At 43.3% G+C, this 23179-nt stretch overlaps 1 protein-coding gene across 3 annotated transcripts in view; it reads right to left on the bottom strand.

Moving 5' to 3' along the window:
• Window positions 1–15924: 15924 nt before the first annotated feature.
• LOC143767944 (uncharacterized) overlaps window positions 15925–23179 on the bottom strand; it is a 50220-nt gene continuing 42965 nt past the window's right edge. For all 3 annotated transcript variants that reach the window (XM_077256488.1, XM_077256489.1, XM_077256490.1), the window contains exon 7: window positions 15925–18721. In XM_077256488.1, coding sequence (XP_077112603.1) covers window positions 16992–18721 — 1730 coding nt within the window. In that variant the 3' untranslated portion in view covers window positions 15925–16991. The remainder of the gene's footprint in view (window positions 18722–23179) is intronic.

Below are 23179 nucleotides of genomic sequence, written 5' to 3'. Positions count from 1 at the left end.
ACTCCTAGCTCTAGTGTCATCAGCTCAGGTGGGCTTTCTGAAAGATAGAAGTGCGGTCACAAATATTAGACGGACATTATTATTATTTATTTATATAGCGCCATTGATTCCATGGTGCTGTACATGAGAAAGGGTTGCATACAAAGGTATAGATATCGTTTACAGTACACAAATTTACAATGACAGACTGGTACAGAGGGGAGAGGACCCTGTCCTTGTCGACTTATGTTCTACGGGATAATGGGGAAGAGACAGAAGGTCAGGGGTGCAGCAGCTCTGATGGTGGTGAGGCGGCAGAATGGTTATTGTAGGGTGTAAGCTATCCTGAAGAGATGGGTTTTCAGGTTCTGTCTGAAGGATCCGAGGGTGGTGGATAATCGGACATGCTGAGGCGTGGAATTCCAGAGGATGGGGGATATTTGGGATAAATCTTGGAGGCTGTTGTGTGAGGAACAAATAAGTGTGGAGGAGAGTAGGAGTTCTTGGGAGGATCAAAGATTACGTGAGGGAAGATATTGGGAGATTAGTTAAGAGATATAGGGAGGGGACAGGTTGTGGATGGCTTTGTAGCTCAGTGTTAGTAGTTTGAACTGGATTCTTTGGGGAATTGGGAGCCAGTGGAGGGATTTTCAGAGGGGAGAAACAGGGGAGTAGCTAGGAGAGAGGTGGATTAGCCGGGCAGTAGAGTTGAGGACAGACTGGAGTGGTGCAAGAGAGTTGGCGGGGAGGCCACAGAGGAGGGTGTTGCAGTAATCGAGGTGGGAGATGATGAAAGCGTGCACAAGAGTTTTAGTAAATTGAGGGCTGAGGAAGGGACGGATTCTGGAAATATTTTTGAGTTGTAGGCGACAGCAGGTGGCAAGAGTTTGGACGTGTGGTTTGAAGGACAGGGCAGAGTCGAGAGTTACTCTGAGGCAGCGGATTCCAGGTGCTGAAGAGAGCGTGAAGACAAGGGGTAGATTAAGGGTAGCCAGGGCCCTGGGCTGTTCAGACACTGCGGGCCCCCCGGTCACGTGATAGGGTCATGCGACGGGGGTCATTATATACCTGAACCAGATTATTCCAGAAAAATAGTTGCTTTGTGAAACTATAACATGTCAAATATCCATTGATCTAGTCAATTTACCCTTCAGTTAGGAAGAAAAAAAAACAAAAAACACAATACTATCACCATAAGTGCCAGTATTCACAGGAGAGCTGTACTTAGAATGCAGTGTCTGTGTAGAGGTACTGTAATACAGTGATCACCGGTAACATTGTACACAGGACCTCTGTATATACTATACAGTGTATAGTGTCAGTGTACAGGTAACACGGACTCACCAGTGACGTCTCTAGGTGAAGTCATCCATCTTTCATCCAGCACAGACCGCCGTCACCTTATCCAGCCAGGACTCGTCTCTGCAGGAAATAACACAGTTATCTCAAGCTCCGCTTGCAGAACACATTACTTAATTTCTCCCAACTTCTACATTACACCACTTGAAGAAAAAGAGGCAACATAGTGTCACTCTACACAGTAACAGGACCGCCCCCCCATTTAAAACAGTGTCCTCAAAAAATAAAATAAATACATCACTGCAGTAATAATATCCCTTAATCAGCCCCTATGGTAATAATAATATCCCCCATCCTGGCCCCATGCATCTCATTCCTGGCTCCAGCCATATGTTCTCCCATCCTGCCCTCATGAGTATCCATTCTGCCCCATATGATCTCCCCATGCTGCCCCATCAGTCTCCATCATACCCATCCTGACCCATGATCCTGCACGATCTGTCTCCAATCCTGCCCCATGTCTTTCATTCTGCCCCGTGTCTCCAATCATGCCTCGTATCTACATTCTGCCCATGTCTCCAATCCTGCCCCCAGTGTGTCCAGCATCTCTGCCCCCAGTGTCCAGCATCTCTGCCCCCAATGTGTCCTGCATCTCAGCCCCCAATGTCCAGCATCTCTGCCCCCAGTGTGTCCAGCATATTGCCCCCAGTGTGTCCAGCATCTCTGCCCCCAGTGTCCAGCATCTCTGCCCCCAGTGTGTCCAGCATATTGCCCCCAGTGTCCAGCATCTCTGCCCCCAATGTCCAGCATCTCTGCCCCCCATGTGTCCAGCATCTCTGCCCCCAGTGTGATCAGCATCCTGCCCCTAGTGTGTCCAGCATTCTGCCTGTCTCCAGCATATTGCCCCCAGTGTGTCCAACATATTGCCCCCAGTGTGTCCAGCATCCTGCCCCCAGTGTGTCCAGCATTCTGCCCCCAGTGTCTCCAGCATATTTCCCCCAGTGTGTCCAGCATCTCTGCCCCCAGTGTCCAGCATTCTGGCCCAGGCCCCCCGGATTGCTGTTCGCAATAATAAAAAAAATAAACGAGTTCTCCTCACCTGTCCGCGCTCCTTCGCTGATGCTCCCTCCAGCAGCGCGCACTCGCCAGCAACTAACAATGGCATCAGACACCGGCGACATGCATGCTGCGGCTGACATCAGCTGCCAGCCTCCGATTGGCTGGGGCTGTTAACTATTGATGTGCGGGCGCACCCGCACGTCAATAGTGTTAAACTGCCGCAGCGCCGGTAGGGGCCCGGTGAGCAGATGAGACGGGGCCCGATGCGGGCCCCCTCTGCCCTCCGGGCCCATATGCCAGTCAGGGCAGTAATGCCCTGATGGCGGCAGTCAATCTGAGCGGTAGCCCAGGGCCCCCCCACACCACTGGGCCCTGGGCTACCGCCCAGATTTACCTCATTATAATCCACCACTGGTGATGACGTTTACCATAATAGATAGATCGAGTAGGGAAGAGATGGAGGAAAGATGATGAGTTGAGTTTTGTCTACATTGAGTTTTAGGAAGCGAGAGGTGAAGGAGCATATGGCTGATAGACACTCCAGGATTCTGGACAGCAGAGAGGTGACATCTGGGCCAGAGAGGTAGATCTGAGTGTCGCCCGCATACAGGTGGTACTGGAAGTCATGGAACTTTATGAGTTGTCCTAGGCCAAGGGTATAGATGGAAAAAAGTAGGGGCCCCAGGACAGAGCCTTGAGGGACTCCAACAGAGAGCGGGATGAGGAGGTAGTGTGGGAGTGGGAAACGCTAAATGTGCGGTCAGAAAGGTAAGAGGCGATCCAGGACAGGGCAAGGTCTTTGATGCCAAGGGAAGAAAGAATCTGTAGCAGTAGGCTGTGGTCGACTGTGTCAAAGGCAGAGGACAGATCAAGAAGGAGGAGGATGGAGAACTGTCTGTTAGCTTTGGCTGTAAGTCATTAGTGATTTTGGTCAGGGCAGTTTCGGTGGAGTGGTGGGGGTGGAAGCCAGATTGGAGGTTGTCAAGGAGAGAGTTAGATGAGAGGTGGGAGGAAAGTTGAGCATGGACATGCTGCTCAAGGAGTTTGATAGCAATTAGCGTTAGGGTAAGTTCACACAAGGCGTTTTTGCTGTGTTTTTTATGCTAATTTTCAGCTGCTTTTTAAGTACCAGCAAAGCCTATGAGGTTTCAGAAATCTCATGCACACACATTGGGTTTTTGTTTGATCAGTATTTTGTGCTTTGCAGCATTTTTGTTACATAGGGCATGTCACTTTCAGCGTTTTTCACCCATTGACTTAAATGGGTGGTGAAAAAAACGCTGCAAATATGCAAGGTTGACTTTTCTTGCAGTGTATATGCTGCAGAAAAGTCAAGCAGAGCCGGATGTGATGTCACACTCAGCTCTGCTACATCGAGATAGCAGGCTGCATGATGCATTCATGCAGCCTGTCATCCAGCAGCGGACCCCCCATTCACTTGAATGGGGGGGGTCCGACATTAGTGTTTGACACGCTGTCATATGCATGACAGCGTGGCAAACACTGCTTCTGATCGGCGGAGAAATCCTCCCCACCGGTCAGAGAGCCGCAGCTCCCCGCTGTCAGAAGACATGGGGGAGCGCTCAGCTGTGATCGGAAGTGTAAGGCCGGCGTCACACTGGCATTTTAAACGTCCGAGTGCAATGCGCTAAAAAATCGCATTGCACTCGGACCAATGTTCAGCTATGGGGCAGCTCCCAGCAGCCGACTTTTTGTCGGCCGTTTTCTTCGGTCCAAGACAATCGCAGCATGCTGCGATTGTCTCGGACCGAGGAAAACTCTGGGCTCACTCGCACCCATATAAGCCTATGGGTGCGAGTGAGACAGCGCACACCACTCGGGCATCATCCGAGTGACTTGCGTTAAAAGCGGACCCCAGCAATGGAGGAGATGGAGAAATTCATTTCTCCGCCTCCTCTGCAGCTGTGCTCCGATCCTCCCTGTGCGAGAGAATCGGAGCACAGACGCATGACACTCGGCTCCTGCTCTGCTGCGAGCAGGAGCCGAGTGTCATTAGCATATCGCATCCGATGCTCTCGCATCGGATGCAATACGCTAGTGTGACGCCGGCCTAAACTTCACCTCCAATCACTGGTGTCAGCTGATGGGACTACTGAGCCCATCATCTGACACCTACAGCCAATAATGACAGTCAGCAGGAGCGGCAGATGGGAGTTTTCATCTGCTGCTCCTGTGCTATAAATAATTAAAAAAAAAACCAGTGTGGGCTAGTTATCAAGAAAAGAGGGGTCCTCACACTTTTTAAAAAAAAATATTTAAATAATTTTAAAAAACGGCATGGGGTCCCCCCATTTTTGACAATCAGCCTTGCTAAACCTCGCAGCTGGGGCTGGTATTCTCAGGCTGGTAAGGTGCCATGGATATAGGCACCCCCAGCCTAAAAAAAGCAGCCCGCAGCTACCCAGAAAAGGCGCATCTATTAGATGCCAATTCTGGCACTTTGCCCGACTCTTCCCACATGCCCTGTAGCGGTGGCAAGCAGGGTAATGAGGGGTTAATGTCACCTTCCTATTGAAAGGTGACATTAAGCCGGCTTAGTAATGGAGAGGAGTCAATAAGAGCCCTATACATTAGTACTCCTATAGCGGTTAAAGGGTTAAATAAAGACATTATTAAGACAAGTATTTTAATGAAATAAAACAACACACAGTTTTAACCATATTTTTATCGTTCTGCTATTCCGAAGCAAAGCCCTCGATCTTCTGTAATAAAAATAAAATAAAAAAGCAAAAGTATACTCCCTGATCCGCCATAGTCCAATATATCGAGTGTCCCACCCAGAATCTGGGGGAGATAAAGCTTACAACCGGGAGTGCTGCTAATGTGACCGCTCCTGGCTGTAAGCGACTGGGGAATGAATGAGACAGAGCGGGCGCAGGTTTAGTAACTAGCGGTGACGTCCCCGAGCCTGCGCTCCCTCACTGCCTGACCGGAGGTAACCTCTGCACCTTGGGAAAATGCCGGGGAAGAGGATACAGCAGGTAATTTATCTATTCTATCAATCTATCTATTCTATCTACTCATTCTATCTATTCTATCAATCTATTTTTTCATTCTATCTATTCAATCAATTTATCTATTCATTCTATCTACAGGAAGTTGTTTTTTTTTCTGTGTGCACTCAACTTTATTGGCATGCGCAAAGAGAAAAAAAAAAAGCATGAAAAAAAGGCACCTAACCTGCGTTTTTGGTGCAGCTTCTTTCCTGCCAAATGATCAGGTTTTGCTGCAGAAAAAAAACGCAGCAAAAATACCCTGTGTGAACTTACCCTTAAATGTAATAAAAGTGGAGAGAATAAGAGTGATAGTTGCATTAGACGCAGAGAAGGAGTTTGATAAGGTAAAGTGGAACTGGATAAGACAGGTACTAGACAAAGTACGTAGGTATGACAAGGAATTTCAGAAACTTTGTAAAGTCTTGTATACAGATCCCACGGTAAAAATTAAAACCTCTGAACCTCTAGGAGTGTCCATTGTGAACATTTATATTTGATTTAGCACTTGAACCCTTGGCACACTACTGGGAACAACAGAGGGAATTTGAAGGGATAAGAGTAGGGGTCGTGGATCAAAGCCTCATATTTTGCGGATGACATAATACTTTACATGGCCGATGTGGAGAGATTTGTCAGAAGTATTAGATCTCTTAGAAATTTTTGTTAGATTTTCAGGCTTCACCTTCAATAAAAGTAAATTTAGAAAATTCTACAATTGTCAGAAAAAGATAGAAATGAGTGCTGGAAGGCTGTGTGGCACTCTTGTAGGGTGCTCAAATAGGGTTCCACTCCATAAATAGAAAAAAGGGAATTTGGCACTCCAGCATGAGATGCTGAAATCATAGTAATTTATTGCACATAAAAAAAATAATCTACTTATGTTTCGCCCTATACTGGCCTTCTTCAGAACTAAAATACAACAGATAAAATTATATATATATGTTGTCATAAGGGTGCATACAATAGATCATAATACATAGAAACTAATCCCATATGCAATATTCTATAGAGGTAGAAAACTTGGAGAACTTAGGAGATAATTATATAGAAAGTAGCAGGCAGAATAGATTATGAGTGCAACCCCAGATCGATTGTCAACATTGTAAATACGTAGAGGATATAGCCAAAACTAAAGAAGGGCATATAGAGTCAAAAGAATTAAATACGGTGAGAACAAAACTTTACCAGATAGTGGGTCAATGCAGGTAACAGTTGCTGTAAAAGCTGAAAGATAATAATGATTGCTATGAGTCACACCGCCCCGGTCGAATCTGTGCAAACCAAAGCTCAATGCTTGGTAAGCAGGTGGAATTAAACAGCCATTCACCAATATAGTCCTGTGCAGAGAGAGGAAGGAGCACAGCCATGCTTGTGAAAGGGCGCTGAGTCTTCCGGTTTTGTCCAGTCACATGATGCCGGCATGTGTATGTCACCGGAAGTGACGTGAATGATGACAGATGCCGCCACTGGGCGCCATACTGGTGAGGAACAAGTAACACTTCCTGCTGTTAGATTGTTTCTATGTTTGTTCACATATTATTAGCGTGTCTATATCATCAATGGTGACCTAAACAATGGTGAGTATCGCCCTTAGGTATCATACTAGTGAGAGACCAGAGGGGAAGAACAAGTATAGTTGTTATTATTTATTAGTTGCACTATTGTATTGTATTTTTTATATATTCTCATTATGTTTCATCATCATTACCTATTTATTTATATACGTATTTTTATCTCTTTTTCTATTGTTTGTTTTTTATTTTTATTCATATTTATATTTATTTGTATTTATTATTTTTATTTCCATTATGGATTTATGTATACATGTCATTATTATTTATTATTTTCTATACTCCCATTTTTCCATTATATGACTTGCTTTTCGATTATTATTTATTTTCATTTATTATATTTTTTTCATATATATACATTTTTTTCATGTTTATTTTCTTTGTTTTTATTTTGTTTACTGTTATTGGTGTGTTGGTACAATAATATTTCACGTAGCCAGTTCACATTTGTCTGTATTATCAGACATTTTTTTGTATGTATACATGTATATTAAGCACTTGTATTTTTTACACTTATACGTTTTCTATTAGGTTCACGCTATTTTTTGCATTTTTTCTATATATATATATATATATATATATATATATATATATATATATGCATGTATTCTTTTCACGTATATATGTGTATATATGTGCTTTCATTATCACTTTCATATCTAATTTTTTTATTTTTATTTCCATTATCATTAGTTTCCCATTATTTGTGGGGTTTTCACTCACATCATTTTTTAGTCCCCATACACCGGGTCTATATTATCATTTTATTTTAGTATTTGTCCACACACATATTTTCTTTTTGTTTCCTTTGTATATTTATCCATCTTATATATGTTTTATTGTCATATTATTTATTATTATTATTTTTTCTTTGTCCAGGTTTTTCGGTATATATATGTGTATATGTTTTTCCATATCCATACATCTTTATGTCCATATTAATTCTCCCTTGCCTTTTGTTGCATTATCACTAGGATCTTGCTGCTTCTATTCTTTTTACTTTTACCTTCCAGGACCTTAGATCACATGTCCCACATCAACCAATCATGGCGGACCAGATGGTACGCGCATTGCTGTCGGACTCCGGGCGTCTCCGCCTGCCGGTTTCATGTCCCCCAGCGCTGCGTCATCTGCACGCGGCCCTGGGGATCACGTGGAACGGCGGCGGTGTCCGCCGGGATTTCATCCAATAGCGTTGCGCGTCGCTCCACATTCGTGCCCGCTGTTCATTGGGTGCTCCTCCCTTATATACCCCCTCTCTGCTGGATGTTGCCACCCCCTGATGAAGGCTTAGGCCGAAACGCGCGTCGGGGACTGGCACATCCAGGAGACGGCAGCACTTCAGGTAAATCCTGCTCTGGGCACTGTCCTTTTACTATTGATTGTTATACATCTAAAATATTTAACCATTTATGGGTAGTACTATGAACTATACCTGTTTTAGTGCCCAATATATCAAATAGCAGTTACCTGCATTAAGTAGTTACTCCAGCAGCCAATTTCTGCACCTGTGCACTTTATATTTGCACTTATTTTTGCACTTTGGCCACATATATATTTTCTTTGCACCTTATGCTGGTAAAAAATAGAGTAATACTAATACTTATCAGTCCGATATTCAATGATATATATGTATTTTTTTATTAATTTATTTATATCATATTAGTACTGTAATACTCTGGGACTGTATTTTGTATGCTGCTGTGTCTCCTTCGTGTGCCCCATTTTTTGGTTTCCTTTCTCCCCTACCAATTTATGTAGTATTATCTTTTCAAAATAAATTCTATTTATTGATTATTTGGGCATCATTCCGGTTTTTTGTTCTCTGTTTTTGCTTAAATTTTCCGAGTTGTCCGTCACTATGCCCAGTTTTCGGGGTACATGTGCAATGCACAAATATATACTGAACATTTGAGCACATGTGCAGTTCTGTGTATCCCGTGCCTTGAGTTGTTTGTTTATTTAAAGTGTGCACATAGCCTTACTATTTCTTTTCCATTACTGGGGGAGTGAGGAAGGTGTACAACAAAAAGAGAAGGAAAAACTAACCCCAATATTCCATACAATCTGTGTAATTGCTACAGAGGCTTCTTACAATATTAGTTTCCTGAATCTATTCCAAATTGGAAAGAGACAATCGGCCAAGTGACGGCCATATTCCATCTGGAAAGGATGAAAGCAGAACGTGATAAGGAGAGATATGGAAAATTGCTTATGATAAATTGGAAAGACTTTGTACTCAGTTATTATAAAAAGGAGGAAGTTCATAAAATCATGAGGCCCATTGACCAGACCAGTTCGTATTTACTATTAGACTTTAGTGGAACATTGGGGAACTTAAAAATAATTGATCCAAATATGGAGGGAAAAGGAGAAAGAGATACCGGCTAACAGAACATTGTATAGAGATTAAATAAGGAAGTGCAACATCCGAGGGGTTACTGTGGGCAAGAGAATGATAGGATAGAAGTGAACACTGGAAATATAAATAGTATAGCCTGCATGTCTGGGTGGAGGGAGGAAGTTAGGGAATTATATGTTTATTTTATTTTTTCAATTACTCCGTTTGGGATCCTTTCATTTTGAAAATGGAAGAAAGGAAACTAAATCTGAGAGTTTATAAACTAAGTGTATATAATTTTATTATTTAATTATAGATGTTAAAAATCAATAAAAAGCAATTTTGTAAAAAAAAAATTGCTTTTTGTTCAGCAATGGAACCTTGAGTGGTGAGCCTGCATACAGACCATGGAGGTTTAGTGCATGCCTTACAGTTTTCTTTATAACAATTGTAGCTGCTGATTCCAGGTCTTTCTGTAGCTCTCCTCAGGTAATCCTTGGCTCTTGGAAAAAATGTTTTGTCTAAAACCTGGTCATGGCCAGTTTATGGTAAAATAATGTTCTTTCACTTGCCAGACTACTGCCACAACAGTACTCACTAGAACCTTCAGTAGTTTATAAATGTTTCTGTAACCAATCCCATGAGTATATTTTGCAACAATAACATTGCAACGGTCTTGAGACAGCTCACTGGTTTTACCCATCATGAGATTGTTTTTTGGGTGACATTCTGGTGAGGATTTCATGTCAATAGTAGATTTTATATGAAAAATAACTCCGGCACACTCTAAATAATGAATTTCAAGATTTCAAAGTTTATTTTCCATTGTAGTAAGAAAAGGGGTTTCAAAAATTGTGAATAAATGCATATATCTTCAGTACACTTGATTTGGACACATATAATTCTTTTCTCAACGTTTCGGCTTAAAACGCCTTTTTCAAGAGATTAAATGTCCTTTTATGGGTATGAAGAACGTAGCACGGAAACCCAGTAGATATTAGTAGTAGTAGATTATATGTCAAACAGAACCTAATACTTAGTACAGAAACCTTTGTTTGCAATTAGAGGTCAGACGTTTCCCATAGTTATTGACCAAGTTTACACACATACTGCAGCAGGGATTTTGGCCCACTCCTCCATACAGATCTCCAGTTAGTTCAGGTTTCAGGGCTGTCGCCGGGAAACATTAAGTTTCAGCTCCCTTCTAAGTTTTTCTGGAGACTGGCTAGGTCACTCCAGGACTTTGAAATGCTTCTTATGAAGCCACTTTTTAGTTGCCAAGGCTGTGTGTTTGGGGTCAATGTCGTGCTGGAAGACCCACCACTGACCCACCTTCAATGATACATGACCTCATTCATCCTCCCTTCAATATGGTGCAGTCATCTGATTTCTTTCGCAGAAAAGCACCAACTATGAGATTTCCCCTATCATGCTTCATGGTAGGGATGTACTCATCCTTCTTACTCAAAACAAACTGGAGTTTATACCAAAAAGTTATATTTTGTTCTCATCTGACCACATGACGTTCTCCCATGCTTCATCTGGATCATCCACATGGTCACTGACAGATTTCCAACGGACCTGGACTTGTGCCGGAGTGAGAAGGGGGAACTTGTGTGCGCTGAAGGATTTTAATCTATGACAGTGTAGTATGTTACTGACAGTAAGTTTGAGACTGTAGTCCCAGCTCTTTTCAGGTGTTTGACCAGGTCCTGCCATTTAGTTCTGGGCTGATTCCTGACTTTTCTTAGAATCATACTTACTGTACCCCTCGAGACGAGATCTTGCAGGGAGCCCCAAATCGTGAAAGATTGACAGTCATCTTGTGCTTCTTCTATTTTCTAATAATTGCACCAAGGGTTGTTGCCTTCTCACCAAGCATCTTGCCTATTGTCCTGGAACCCATGCAAGTCTTGTGCAAGTCTACCCTGGTGTCCTTAAGACAGTTTTTTGGTCTTAGCCAGGGTGGAGAGCTTGGAGTGTGATTGAGTGTGGGGACAAGGGTCTTCTATACAGGTAATGATTTCAAACAGGTGCATTTAATACAGGTAATGAGTGCAGAGTAGGAGAGCTTCTTAATGAAAAACTAACAGGTCTGTGAGAGACAGAATTCTTGCTGGTTGGTAAGTGTTCAAATACTTACCATATTTTTTGGACTAGAAGATGCACTTTTTCCTCCAAAAACGTGGAGGAAAATGGGGAGTGCGTATTATAGTCTGGATGTACCGGCTCTGGTTGTGTTGGGGAAGTGGGCGAGTGGCATTGAGGGAGCAGCGGGTCACAGGAGGCTGGAGCCGGCTGCTGTGGCTCTCCTGTGCGGGTTGCTAAAGAGAAATGAATATTCACTGCATTCCACACCCATGGAAAGCAATGAATATTTATTTGTCTTTAATAGCGTCTTTGTATGATTGGCCCCTAGCCCTGGGTTGCTTTATCCTTGTAAGCAGCGCATGGCAGGGACATCATGCGCTGCTTACAAGCCGAAGGGCAGCTGCCGTAATTCTCATTGCTCTGCACACTGGGACTATGTGTGTGGTGGGCAGTGAGTATTCATTGCTCTTCAGTAGCGTGCACAGTGTCAGCCGCCGACTTCCTGCGGCTGCCGGGCAGCCATGTGTGCCACTACTTAAGAGAAATTAATATTCACCTTTACACGCCCAGAGAAGTGAATATTCATTTATCTTAAGCAGCTGCACATGTGACCACAGGCAGCAGCAGGAAGGCTCTGGCTGACACTGCGCTACTGAAGAACAATAAATACTCGCTGTTCTCTGCGCACACAGTCTCGGCGTGCAGAGTATTGAGTATTCTGGCAGCTGTGCTCTGCTTATGAGCTGCGCATGACATCCCTGCCATGCGCTGCTTACAAGCATAATGCAGCTGATGGCACCGGAACAAGATGCTGCGAGGGGGCGCAGGGAAGGTAAGTGAAATGATTTTTTTTTTGTTTTCTGATGGGTCATTCATACCAGGATGGGGGTGGGGCCAAGCATAATAATCTTTATTTATATAGCTCCAACATATTCCTCAGTGCTTTACAGTTTAACAGTTTCAGACACAACAGTCGTAAGTAACAATGTTAACAATACAATAATTAAAGCAAAATAAGACGACCCTGCTCTTGAGAGCTTACAATCTACAATGAAGTGAGGGAGATACAAAGTACAGGTGTGTATTTACAATGATGGTCCAGCAATCTTCAGGGGGTGGGGGATAGATGGAAGTAGTGAATGGGCTAGACACACACACACATAAAATGACTGATTAGTGAATGTGATAAGCCACTCTCAACAAATGTGTCTTGAGGGAGCGCCTAAAACTATGCAAATTGTAGATGGTCCTAATATCTAGAGGTAGAGCATTCCAGAGGATTGGCGCAGCACGGGAGAAGTCTTGGAGTCAGGAGTGGGAGGTACGGATTTGTGCAGAGGTTAGTCAAAAGTCGTTTGCAGAGCACAGTGGTCGGTTAGGCTGATAGACCGAAATGAGGGAAATGTAAGGGTGTGCAGCACTGTGGAGAGCTTTGTGGGTGAGAACAAGTACTTTGAGTTGGATTCTATAATAAATGGGCAGCCAGTGTAATGACTGGTGAAGAGCGGACAAGTCTGAATACCGATTAGGTAGATGGACAACCCTGGCTGCTGCATTAAGGATAGACTGGGACCATGCATACCAGGACTGGGATGGGGGCCAATCATACCAGAATAAGGTTGGAGACCTTGCATACCAGAAAAGGGGTGGGGCCATACATAATAGGACGAGATGGGGGCTATTCATACCAGGATAGGAATTGGGGAGATGCATACTGTCACGATATGGTATGAAATATCATATAAGTTTAGTTTCTCTTGCTAGCATGCTGTGGGCTAAAACACCTCCCCCCTTTCCTGTGTTTCTAACTGTCTGTGTAGAAGAGCTTGCCTTGTCAATGTATGTGGGGGAGTTTTATTGATGAAAGGTATTTACGACTGGCATAGCTGCAAGGGAAATTTGTGCTAGCATAAACTGGATTAGAAACTTCCAGAATCATGGAAGTCCTTTGTTCTGTTTTTATAAGATATTAGGAAAATCATTTAAGTTAAGAACACGAAAATATATATTCTTACTTCCCCTCGGTGGATCTATCCATCACTCTAAGCATGAGCTTCTAACTCCATCAGGTAAAGAAGTAGGGATTTCTCGGTAAATATACAGCCCAAATAGGACATATTTGATCTCACTAGAATGCCAGCGTTAATACGAGATGAATGCTGGGTGGGGTATGATTATGACATGTTCTGTAGCGAAGTTACGGGCATCAGATATATTTAATGCACAGTTAGTAGAACTGAAGAGGTAGGAGGGTTTGGGAAAGCCAGCCCTTTCTGTGAGGTCACCGGCTGTAGGTTTTAAGTGCTGGCAGGCATCCAAGAGGCTGAGTTTTCAGTTTTTACCTGAGCTGTCTGTCTGCTGTCTATCCAGACCTACTGATGCATTTTGATATATGGAAACTCCACCAGCCTGGTTGCATGCAATGCTCTGAGAAACATGTGAGTGTTATCTTTTCTCATTTATTCCTTTTATTTTATAATTACCTTGTACATATTTGCAATTGTCTCTTTTGTAACATCTTTGTAAAATATACCTTTTATAAACACTGCCTGAAAATCATTTATGGGGTTTAATATTTAATATACCAGATTCGTTCTCCTGTTCTAAAACGTACTCTTGAAGGGAATTACGCTACTGTTTTGGGTTAGCTTCGGACCCGTTTAATCGAAGCTTGTGGCAGCAATAGTGTGCAGGCTTTTGGGTATTGTTGTAGCGACTGCGGCGTTGATAATTATTGTTCCTGCCTGAGTGGGAGTAGTTTATCGCGTCACTGCAGTGTGCCCAATAGCCAGTACATAGCAGGCAGCCTGCCTGGCGACTAATTACCCTAGGTGCAGTACCGATTCTGACCTGAGAGTAAGGGGGGCGCCAGAGAGCTGCAAGTGTTAAGTGGAAATGTAAGCGGGATACCCAAATCCCTGCAGTTCGTGTTATATTGAAGAGCAGTGGGATACCTAAAATAGTTCACAGCAGGGGCTTAAGAGGTCAATAGCCTTGTGTGTCTTTTTATCACATTGTGGAGTGGAGGGATAACTAAGATAAGCCCCCCTGCACATGTGATAGCTGTCTGTTGGCCTAAAGTCACCCCGATCCATGACGTAGGGGTGAAGGTCACAGTGTGAATCCCTGACACATACTAGGACAAGATATGGGCCCTGAATACCAGGATAGAGATTAGGCCATGCATACTAGGATGAGATTGGGGCCCTGCATACCAGGATAGAAATGAGGATGATCATTCCTGCTAGGATAGGGATGAGGAGGACCATTCCTACCAGGATAGGGATGAGGGAACCATGCATACCAAGATAGGGATTTGAGGGCCATGCATACCAGAGTAGGGATGAGGGGACCATGTGTGTCACGGTTCCCACCGTGCTGCCAACAATATGTCATGGATGCCAACAATATGTCAGGCATCCCCGATACCTTGATAACAAGGGGGTTGTTTGATTTCCCCTGGATCCTTCTGAAGGGGATTTATCTACATTCCACTTCCCAGTTCCAGTTTGGAACTTGCAGCTCTCGGGCACCCCTTTACCCTCAGGTCAGATCAGGTACTGCACCTAGGGTAATTAGTAGCCAGAAAGGCTGCCTGATATGTACTGGCTATTGGGCACAGTGCAGCGTGGGAACAATAATTATCACGGCCGCCGCAAAGATGCCCAATTGCACAGAAGAAGGTCGCTGCATTCAGCTCCGATTTTCACCAAAGGTTAACGGGTCCGGAGCCAACCCAAATCAGTAGCGTTATTCACCTCAGAGGATGCACAGTCATATAGAGCATGAAGAGACAAGCTACTAAAATTGTATATTTTACTCCATAAAAGATAGGCAGTATTTACAAAAATATTAAAAAGATATTATAAAGATGACACATCATGTGTATATCACAATTACAAATAAGAAGGGATTAATGGTGAAAATTGACTTCCAATTCTTTTATATCATTCAATGGTATGCCGTATGCTGGCTGGGGGAGGGGACCTTCCCCACTTATTCTCACGTAAGATTGCACAGCCTGTCGTAGCAGAATCCCCAGCAAAAGACACTGCAAGAATCCTGCTTTATGCAGATATACCCTGCCTAAAGCCCAGGCACTCCCCCTGTGGTGACATCACTTAGGGGCTGAAACCTCCCCTTTTCTTACAATATGAAAACTATTTTTTATGCATAGTTTGCTATGTGAACCTCGATGCTCATCACGATGCTCATGATGTTCCCCACATCAGGGGCGTCCTGTTAAGTGTAAATATGGAGCCATTACATGATCTGCTTAAGGAGAAATCCGCACCTTGCACTTGTTGCACCTAGCTGCTCGCGCTTTCAGTGGCCGACAGGTAGACCTCCGTAATATGTAATTCGTATAGTTCCAGCTCAAATCGGTGCCGTGATATGTAACTTTAATAGAACAAAGAAACTCATGTCTTACACCAGTTTCAACTAGTGTTAGATGGGAGGAGTGAGCAGCCTTAGCAGAAACTGCTATCTGCAGAGGGCAATAAAAATTCTACACACACACACACACACACACACACACACACACACACACACAGCGCAGAGAAAAGAGGGGGGGGGTCGAAATTACCCACAGCTTGTGTCTTGTAAAGCTAGGCAGACTCAAACATGGCATATACACATTATCGTGACAATGTGTATCAGGATGTAGGAGATATTAAAGTACAATTTTACCACATTTTTTGCTTCAGTTTTTATTTCCCTAATTTACTTCTATATAACCTAGGTGAGTCTTATGGTCCGGTGCGTCTTATAGTCTGAAAAATACGGTATTTCCATGCAATAAAATGCAATTTAATTATGCAAAAATCATACAATGTTATTTCCTGGCTTTTATTTTTAGCTCCTGTCTCTTACAGTTGAAGTGTACGTACAAAAAAAAAAAAATTACAGACTTCATTCTTTGTATCTGTAAAAACTTGCAAAATCTGTATAGTATCCAATAGTTATTTTCCTCATTGTATATAATTTTCTCCAGGTCAGAGCTATTTTTGACAGTCAACAAAATACAATTTAAGTAATTCATTCTTTATACTCTAGGTATGATAATGACTTCTCACTGTGTGGGATTTTTTTATGTTTAAAAGGGTTGTTCTCTACTTGGACAATCCCTTCTCAAGCCTTATGTTTGATCCTGTTAGAAGAAAAATAATTATTCAAACCTTCCATGCCGATGCAGTTCCAGCAGTGTCAGCACTTGCGTTCATAAAGCTTATGTGAGTTTGTCACGTCATGCGAGCCCTGTGGCCAATCAAGGCTGAGGTCACTGTCCTCAACTTCAAATCAAACAGTAGGAGGAAGTAGAGAGCAGCCGCAGCTCTGGTTTCCTGTTTATATTAAGTACTGCCGAAGGTGGGGACAGTGAAGCCGGCACTGATTGGGTGCAGGGCTTGTGTACTGTAACAACCTCACATGAATCCTGACACCGCTGAATTGGCACTGGCAAGGGAGCTGTGTATGAGTATTTTTGTTTTAACGAGGCCAAATATAAGGAATGACAAGATGTTGTCTTAGTAGTAAGACAACTGTTTTAAGAAGTTACAATTTTTGGTTAAATATTTCCAACATTCTGAACATGATAAAGGCTTCTCCCCTGTGCAACTTTTCTGATGTTTATTAAAGAGTAGAATTCCATGTAAAACATTTCCCACATTCTGAACAGGAAAAAGGCTTCTCCCCTGTGTGGATTTTCTGGTGGTTATGAAGACTCCCTTTCTGATTAAAACATTTCCCACATTCTGAACAGGAAAAAGGCTTCTCCCCTGTGTGGATTTTCTGGTGGTTATGAAGACTCCCTTTCTGATTAAAACATTTCCCACATTCTGAACAGGAAAAAGGCTTCTCCTCTGTGTGGATTCTCTGGTGGTTATGAAGACTCCATTTCTGATTAAAACATTTCCCACATTCTGAACAGGAAAAAGGCTTCTCCCCTGTGTGGGTTCTCTGATGCCTAACAAAATCTGATTTCTGTTTAAAACATTTCCCACATTCTGAACATGAGAAAGGCTTCTCTCCTGTGTGAGATCTCTGGTGCTTAACCAATTCTGATTTGTGGTTAAAACATTTCCCACATTCTGAACATGAAAAAGGCTTCTCCCCTGTGTGACTTTTCTGGTGGCTGTCAAGATGCCATTTCCAGTTAAAACATTTCCCACATTCTGAACAGGAAAAAGGCTTCTCCCCTGTGTGGATTTTCTGGTGGTTATGAAGACTCCCTTTCTGATTAAAACATTTCCCACATTCTGAACAGGAAAAAGGCTTCTCCCCTGTGTGGATTCTCTGGTGGTTATGAAGACTCCATTTCTGATTAAAACATTTCCCACATTCTGAACATGAAAAAGGCTTCTCTCCTGTGTGAGATCTCTGGTGCTTAACCAATTCTGATTTGTGGTTAAAACATTTCCCACATTCTGAACAGGAAAAAGGCTTCTCCCCTGTGTGGATTCTCTGGTGGCTATCAAGATGTGCTTTAAAGTTAAAACATTTCCCACATTCTGAACAGGAAAAAGGCTTCTCCCCTGTGTGGATTCTCTGGTGGTTATAAAGATGCGCTTTCTGATTAAAACATTTCCCACATTCTGAACAGGAAAAAGGCTTCTCCCCTGTGTGGATTCTCTGGTGGCTATCAAGATGTGCTTTAAAGTTAAAACATTTCCCACATTCTGAGCAGGAAAAAGGCTTCTTCCCTGTGTGGACTCTCTGGTGGATATCAAGATGCACTTTCTTATTAAAACATTTCCCACATTCTGAACAGGAAAAAGGCTTCTCCCCTGTGTGGATTCTCTGGTGGTCATAAAGATGCGCTTTCTGATTAAAACATTTCCCACATTCTGAACAGGAAAAAGGCTTCTCCCCTGTGTGGATTCTCTGGTGGTCATAAAGATGCGCTTTCTGATTAAAACATTTCCCACGTTCTGAACAGGAAAAAGGCTTCTCCCCTGTGTGAGTTATTTGGTGTCTAACAAGTTTCCACTTCTGGTTAAAACATCTCCCACACTTGGAACAAGAAAATCTATTATCTGCTGTGTGAATTTTTTGATGCTTAAGAAAAGATTCTTTGAGGGGAAAACGATTTCCATTTTCTAAAAGTAAAACTGGCTTATTTACTTCAGGACCAATTTGTTTTTTAATGCTTATTTTGTGACTTTGATTTTCCTTAGTAGTCGGTAATGAATCAGAAGACAGGACCTGTTTCAGAAGATCAGACGATAGATCTTTGCGGTGAAGGGATGATGGTATATCTGGAGTAATGGCATTCACTTCAATTGTATCCTGTGGGATCTCAAGATTATCTGATTTAAAAACTGAAGATGTCAGCTGCCCCTCTGATCGCCTGGTGCAGTCATCTGTTAAAAATAAAACCAATTAATTTTTATAAAAAATCCTTGAATTTTACATATTTTAACATTTGTACGTAAACTGTCCACAACATGACAAGTTATGTTGAATACGTAATTATTCACTAAGACAAGACAGCGCACAGTCCAAAAGAAAACCTCATAGGATGAAGGAGTAGAGCATGGTGTTCAACTGTTTGTCCATTCTGCCTTCGAAAAATAGAGTAAAAAGTCACCAACAATGTTATGTTGAGGAAAATTATACCAATAAACCTTCTACTCATCTCACAAAAAACAAAACAAATCCCCACTCAGGTCCATCATCTGTCAGTGAAAAACAGGTTTCCACATTACAAGTGGCTCAAAGGCTCCATGGCTTCCATACACCAATCCAGCAATATCCGCTCTCCCAAAGTCAAATTTTCCCCTCGCTTCTGAGCCTTGCAGTGTGCCCAAACCACATTTAGCATCCATATATAAAGCACGTGTAAAGCACCATGGAATAAATGGCGCTATAAAAATTAATAATGATAATAAATAATAATGTATTTGACATTACTATAGTGATAAGAGCCCACTTAAATTTACAATGTGTGTGTCTCCTGGAACACAATCTGGGCACTGTGTTGGGTAATAAAATGGCATATTTGCAATTTTCACTCTCCAACATCCACTGCGTGCTAATTTATGGAAAGTGGCTCTGGGGTCAACATAGTCACTACTCCAATACATTAATCCCCTGAGGGTTATAATTTCCAAAATTAAGCCAATTTATGGAGATTTCTACTGTTCTGGTTTTCTGCCATTTTCTCATATTAGGGCTTCTGCATATGGTATGTCCTATCTCCACGGAGATCTGCTCCTGTGATGTCTGGTTCTGTTACCAGGCACAACCTTATTCATTCTACAGGTGGCACTGGTAATGGAGGAGACATCGAATCCAGAAGCTCTGGGCGATGCAGGCTCTGTCCTGCCACTAAGATTAGGGTGCCTGGGATTTGTAGTACCATCCAGTCTGGCAGTATGGATGTGTGTTGTCCAGCTCCCTGCTCCAGCCAGTTGGAAAGCACCACACCCTACCAAAGCTCGAAGCATATTGCTGGAAGCTGTCAGATACAGCCTTCTCCTCTGGTTAATTCCTCTGTGCTCAGCTCCCGGCTTGTTTATTTGTTTCCTGTTGTGACTTCGGCTCGCTTACTGACTACTCGTGTCTTCTGATTTTGAATTTTCTCTGCTTTTCTGGTACTGACCCGGTTACCTGACAATTCTTGCTACATCTCACATCACATAACAGAAGGTAACACCATGGCCAAAGTCTAGGGGTATCTGTCTATGTACAGACCCATGTAGAAGGGTTAAAATATGATGAACAAGGCAATCCCTGGGATCTGTAAAATGGAGTAGATAGCGCCAAGTCTGTTCATGGTGGCCATCTTTTGAGCTGCCAGGTGACCACGAACAGTGCCCCCAATGCATCGTGTCTGCAAACTATTTATGCAAGAGCTGCAGTCAAATAGCTTCTTAACCCTACCATGTGCCCAGACAGTAGTGTACAACTGTATATAGAGTATTGTCAGATTCAAGAGAAGTTGGAAAATAATTTGTAAGGTCCATTTGTTTCCTATTATCCTTTGTGAAGAATTCCAAAGTGATCACCACAAAGTGACACACATCAGATTCGAAAAATTGGGTCCTGATTACGAACAAAAAAGGACTGCGGGAAGTGGTTAAGTCAAAGGATTTGAGCGGTAACTACTGTAGTCAAACACTGTGACTAAAGACAATAACACGTCTACTGAAATTATCAAACTCAACAGTCTTCATCAGTGACACCCCCACCCTTATTATGGGTGATTTCAACATCCCCATTGCTTCTCCCCTCTCCCCGTCTGCTTCTCACCTTTTATCTCTAACCTCCTCCTTCGGCCTCGCGCAGCATACTAACTCTCCAACGCATGAAGATGGAAACTCCCTTGACCTGGTCTTCTCCCGACTTTGCTCAGTGGATGATTTCACAAACACCCCTCTCCCGCTCTCTGACCACAACCTTCTTTCATTCTCTATCAAGAACTGCCATCCCGCTCAGGTCACCCCCACTTTCCACACTTATAGAAACATACAGGCCATTAACACCCAGAAACTTATGAAGAACTTGCAGTCCTCATTAGCTCCAATCTCCTCCATCTCATGTCCTGATTCTGCACTGAACCATTACAATGAAACCCTGCAAAGTGCCCTGGATGAAGCTGCTCCTCCTATACATAGAGCAACTCGACACAGACGGCGACAACCGTGGCACACTCTGCAAACATGTTTCCTGCAGCGATGCTCCAGGTGCGCCGAACGTCTGTGGAGAAAATCTAATCTACCCGAAGATTTCATCCATTATAAGTTTATGCTAAAAACATACAACTCTGCCCTTCACCTCTCCAAACAAACCTATTTCAACACCCTCATCACCTCACTGTCCAATAACCCTAAACGTCTCTTCCACACTTTCCAGTCCCTACTCAACCCAAGAGAGCAGGCCCCAACCACAGATCTCCACGCTGACGATCTGGCCAATTACTTCAAAGAAAAAATTGACCACATTCGACAGGAAATCATCTCCCAATCTCTTCATACCATGCACTGTCCTACCTCCCCCACTGCATCTAGTTCACTCTCTGACTTTGAACCAGTTACTGAAGAAGAAGTAAGCAGGCTCCTTGCATCTTCTCGCCCGACCACTTGCACCAGTGACCCCATTCCGTCACATCTCCTCCAGTCCCTTTCCCCGGCTGTCACTTCTCACATAAAAATATTCAACCTTTCCCTCACTTCCGGTATTTTTCCCTCCTCATTTAAGCATGCCATCATACATCCATTACTTAAAAAACCCTCCCTCGACCAAAACTGTGCCGCTAATTATAGACCTGTCTCTAATCTTCCCTTCATCTCTAAACTCCTGGAACGTCTGGTCCACTCCAGTCTTACCCGCTATCTCTCAGATAACTCTCTTCTCGACCCTCTTTAATCTGCCTTCCGCTCTTTACACTCTACTGAAACTGCCCTCACTAAAGTCTCTAATGACCTACTAACAGCTAAATCTAATGGTCACTACTCCATGCTAATTCTATTGGATCTTTCCGCAGCATTCGACACTGTGGATCATCAGCTCCTCCTCACTATGCTCCGCTCCATCGGCATCAAGGACACCGTTCTCTCTTGGTTCTCCTCCTATCTCTCTGACCGATCCTTCACTGTATCTTTTGCTGGTTCCTCCTCCTCTCACCTTCCCCTTACTGTTGGTTCCTCAAGGATCAGTCCTAGGCCCCCTCCTCTTCTCTTTGTATACAGCCCCTATTGGACAAACAATCAGTAGATTTGGGTTCCAGTACCATCTCTATGCTGATGACACCCAATTACACCTCTTTTCCTGCTTTCAGTCCGACCTTCTTAGAAAACACCAGTGATTGTCTTACCGCTGTCTCTAACATCATGTCCTCCCTCTATCTGAAACTGAACCTGTCAAAAACTGAACTCCTCGTGTTCTCTCCCTCTACTAACCTACCTTTGCCTGACATTGCCATCTCCGTGTGCGGTTCAATCATTACTCCCAAGCAACATGCCCGCTGCCTTGGGGTCATCCTCGATTCCGAGCTTTCATTCACCCCCCACATCCGATCACTGGCTCGCTCTTTTTATCTGCATCTCAAAAACATTTCTAGAATTGGCCCTTTTCTTACTTTTGACTCTGCAAAAACTCTTACTGTCTCACTTATTCATTCTCGTCAGGACTATTGTAACTCTCTACTACTCGGCCTCCCTCTTACCAAACTCTCCCCGCTCCAATCTGTCCTGAATGCTGCTGCCAGGATCATATTCCTCACCAACCGTTACACCGATGCCTCTACCTTGTGCCAGTCATTACACTGGCTACCCATCCACTCCAGAATCCAGTACAAAACTACTACCCTCATCCACAAAGCACTCCATGGCTCAGCACCACCCTACATCTCCTCTCTGGTCTCAGTCTACCACCCTACCCGTGCCCTCCGCTCCGCTAATGACCTCAGGTTAGCATCCTCAATAATCAGAACCTCCCACTCCCGTCTCCAAGACTTTACACGTGCTGCGCCGATTCTTTGGAATGCACTACCTAGGTTAATACGATTAATCCCCACAGTTTTAAGCGTGCCCTAAAAACGCATTTGTTCAGACTGGCCTACCGCCTCAACGCATTAACCTAACTATCCCTGTGTGGCGTATTAAAAATAGAAAAAAACAAAAAAACAAAACACATAATCAGGTTCCTCGTATCATGTTCTCATACACTTTATGCAGTTAATAGCCTCTGTGTCTGTACTGCTACATACTTAGGCAGTTAACTGGTTCATGCAGCTTTACATGATCACCCGAGCCTTACACTATGGCTGGTGCAAATAACTAAAGCAATTGTTACCATCCACCTCTCGTGTCTCCCCC

Source organism: Ranitomeya variabilis, chromosome 4 (genome assembly GCF_051348905.1).
Source record: "Ranitomeya variabilis isolate aRanVar5 chromosome 4, aRanVar5.hap1, whole genome shotgun sequence".
Taxonomy (NCBI): Eukaryota; Metazoa; Chordata; class Amphibia; order Anura; family Dendrobatidae; genus Ranitomeya; species Ranitomeya variabilis.
This window is presented reverse-complemented; position numbering and strand designations above follow the sequence as displayed.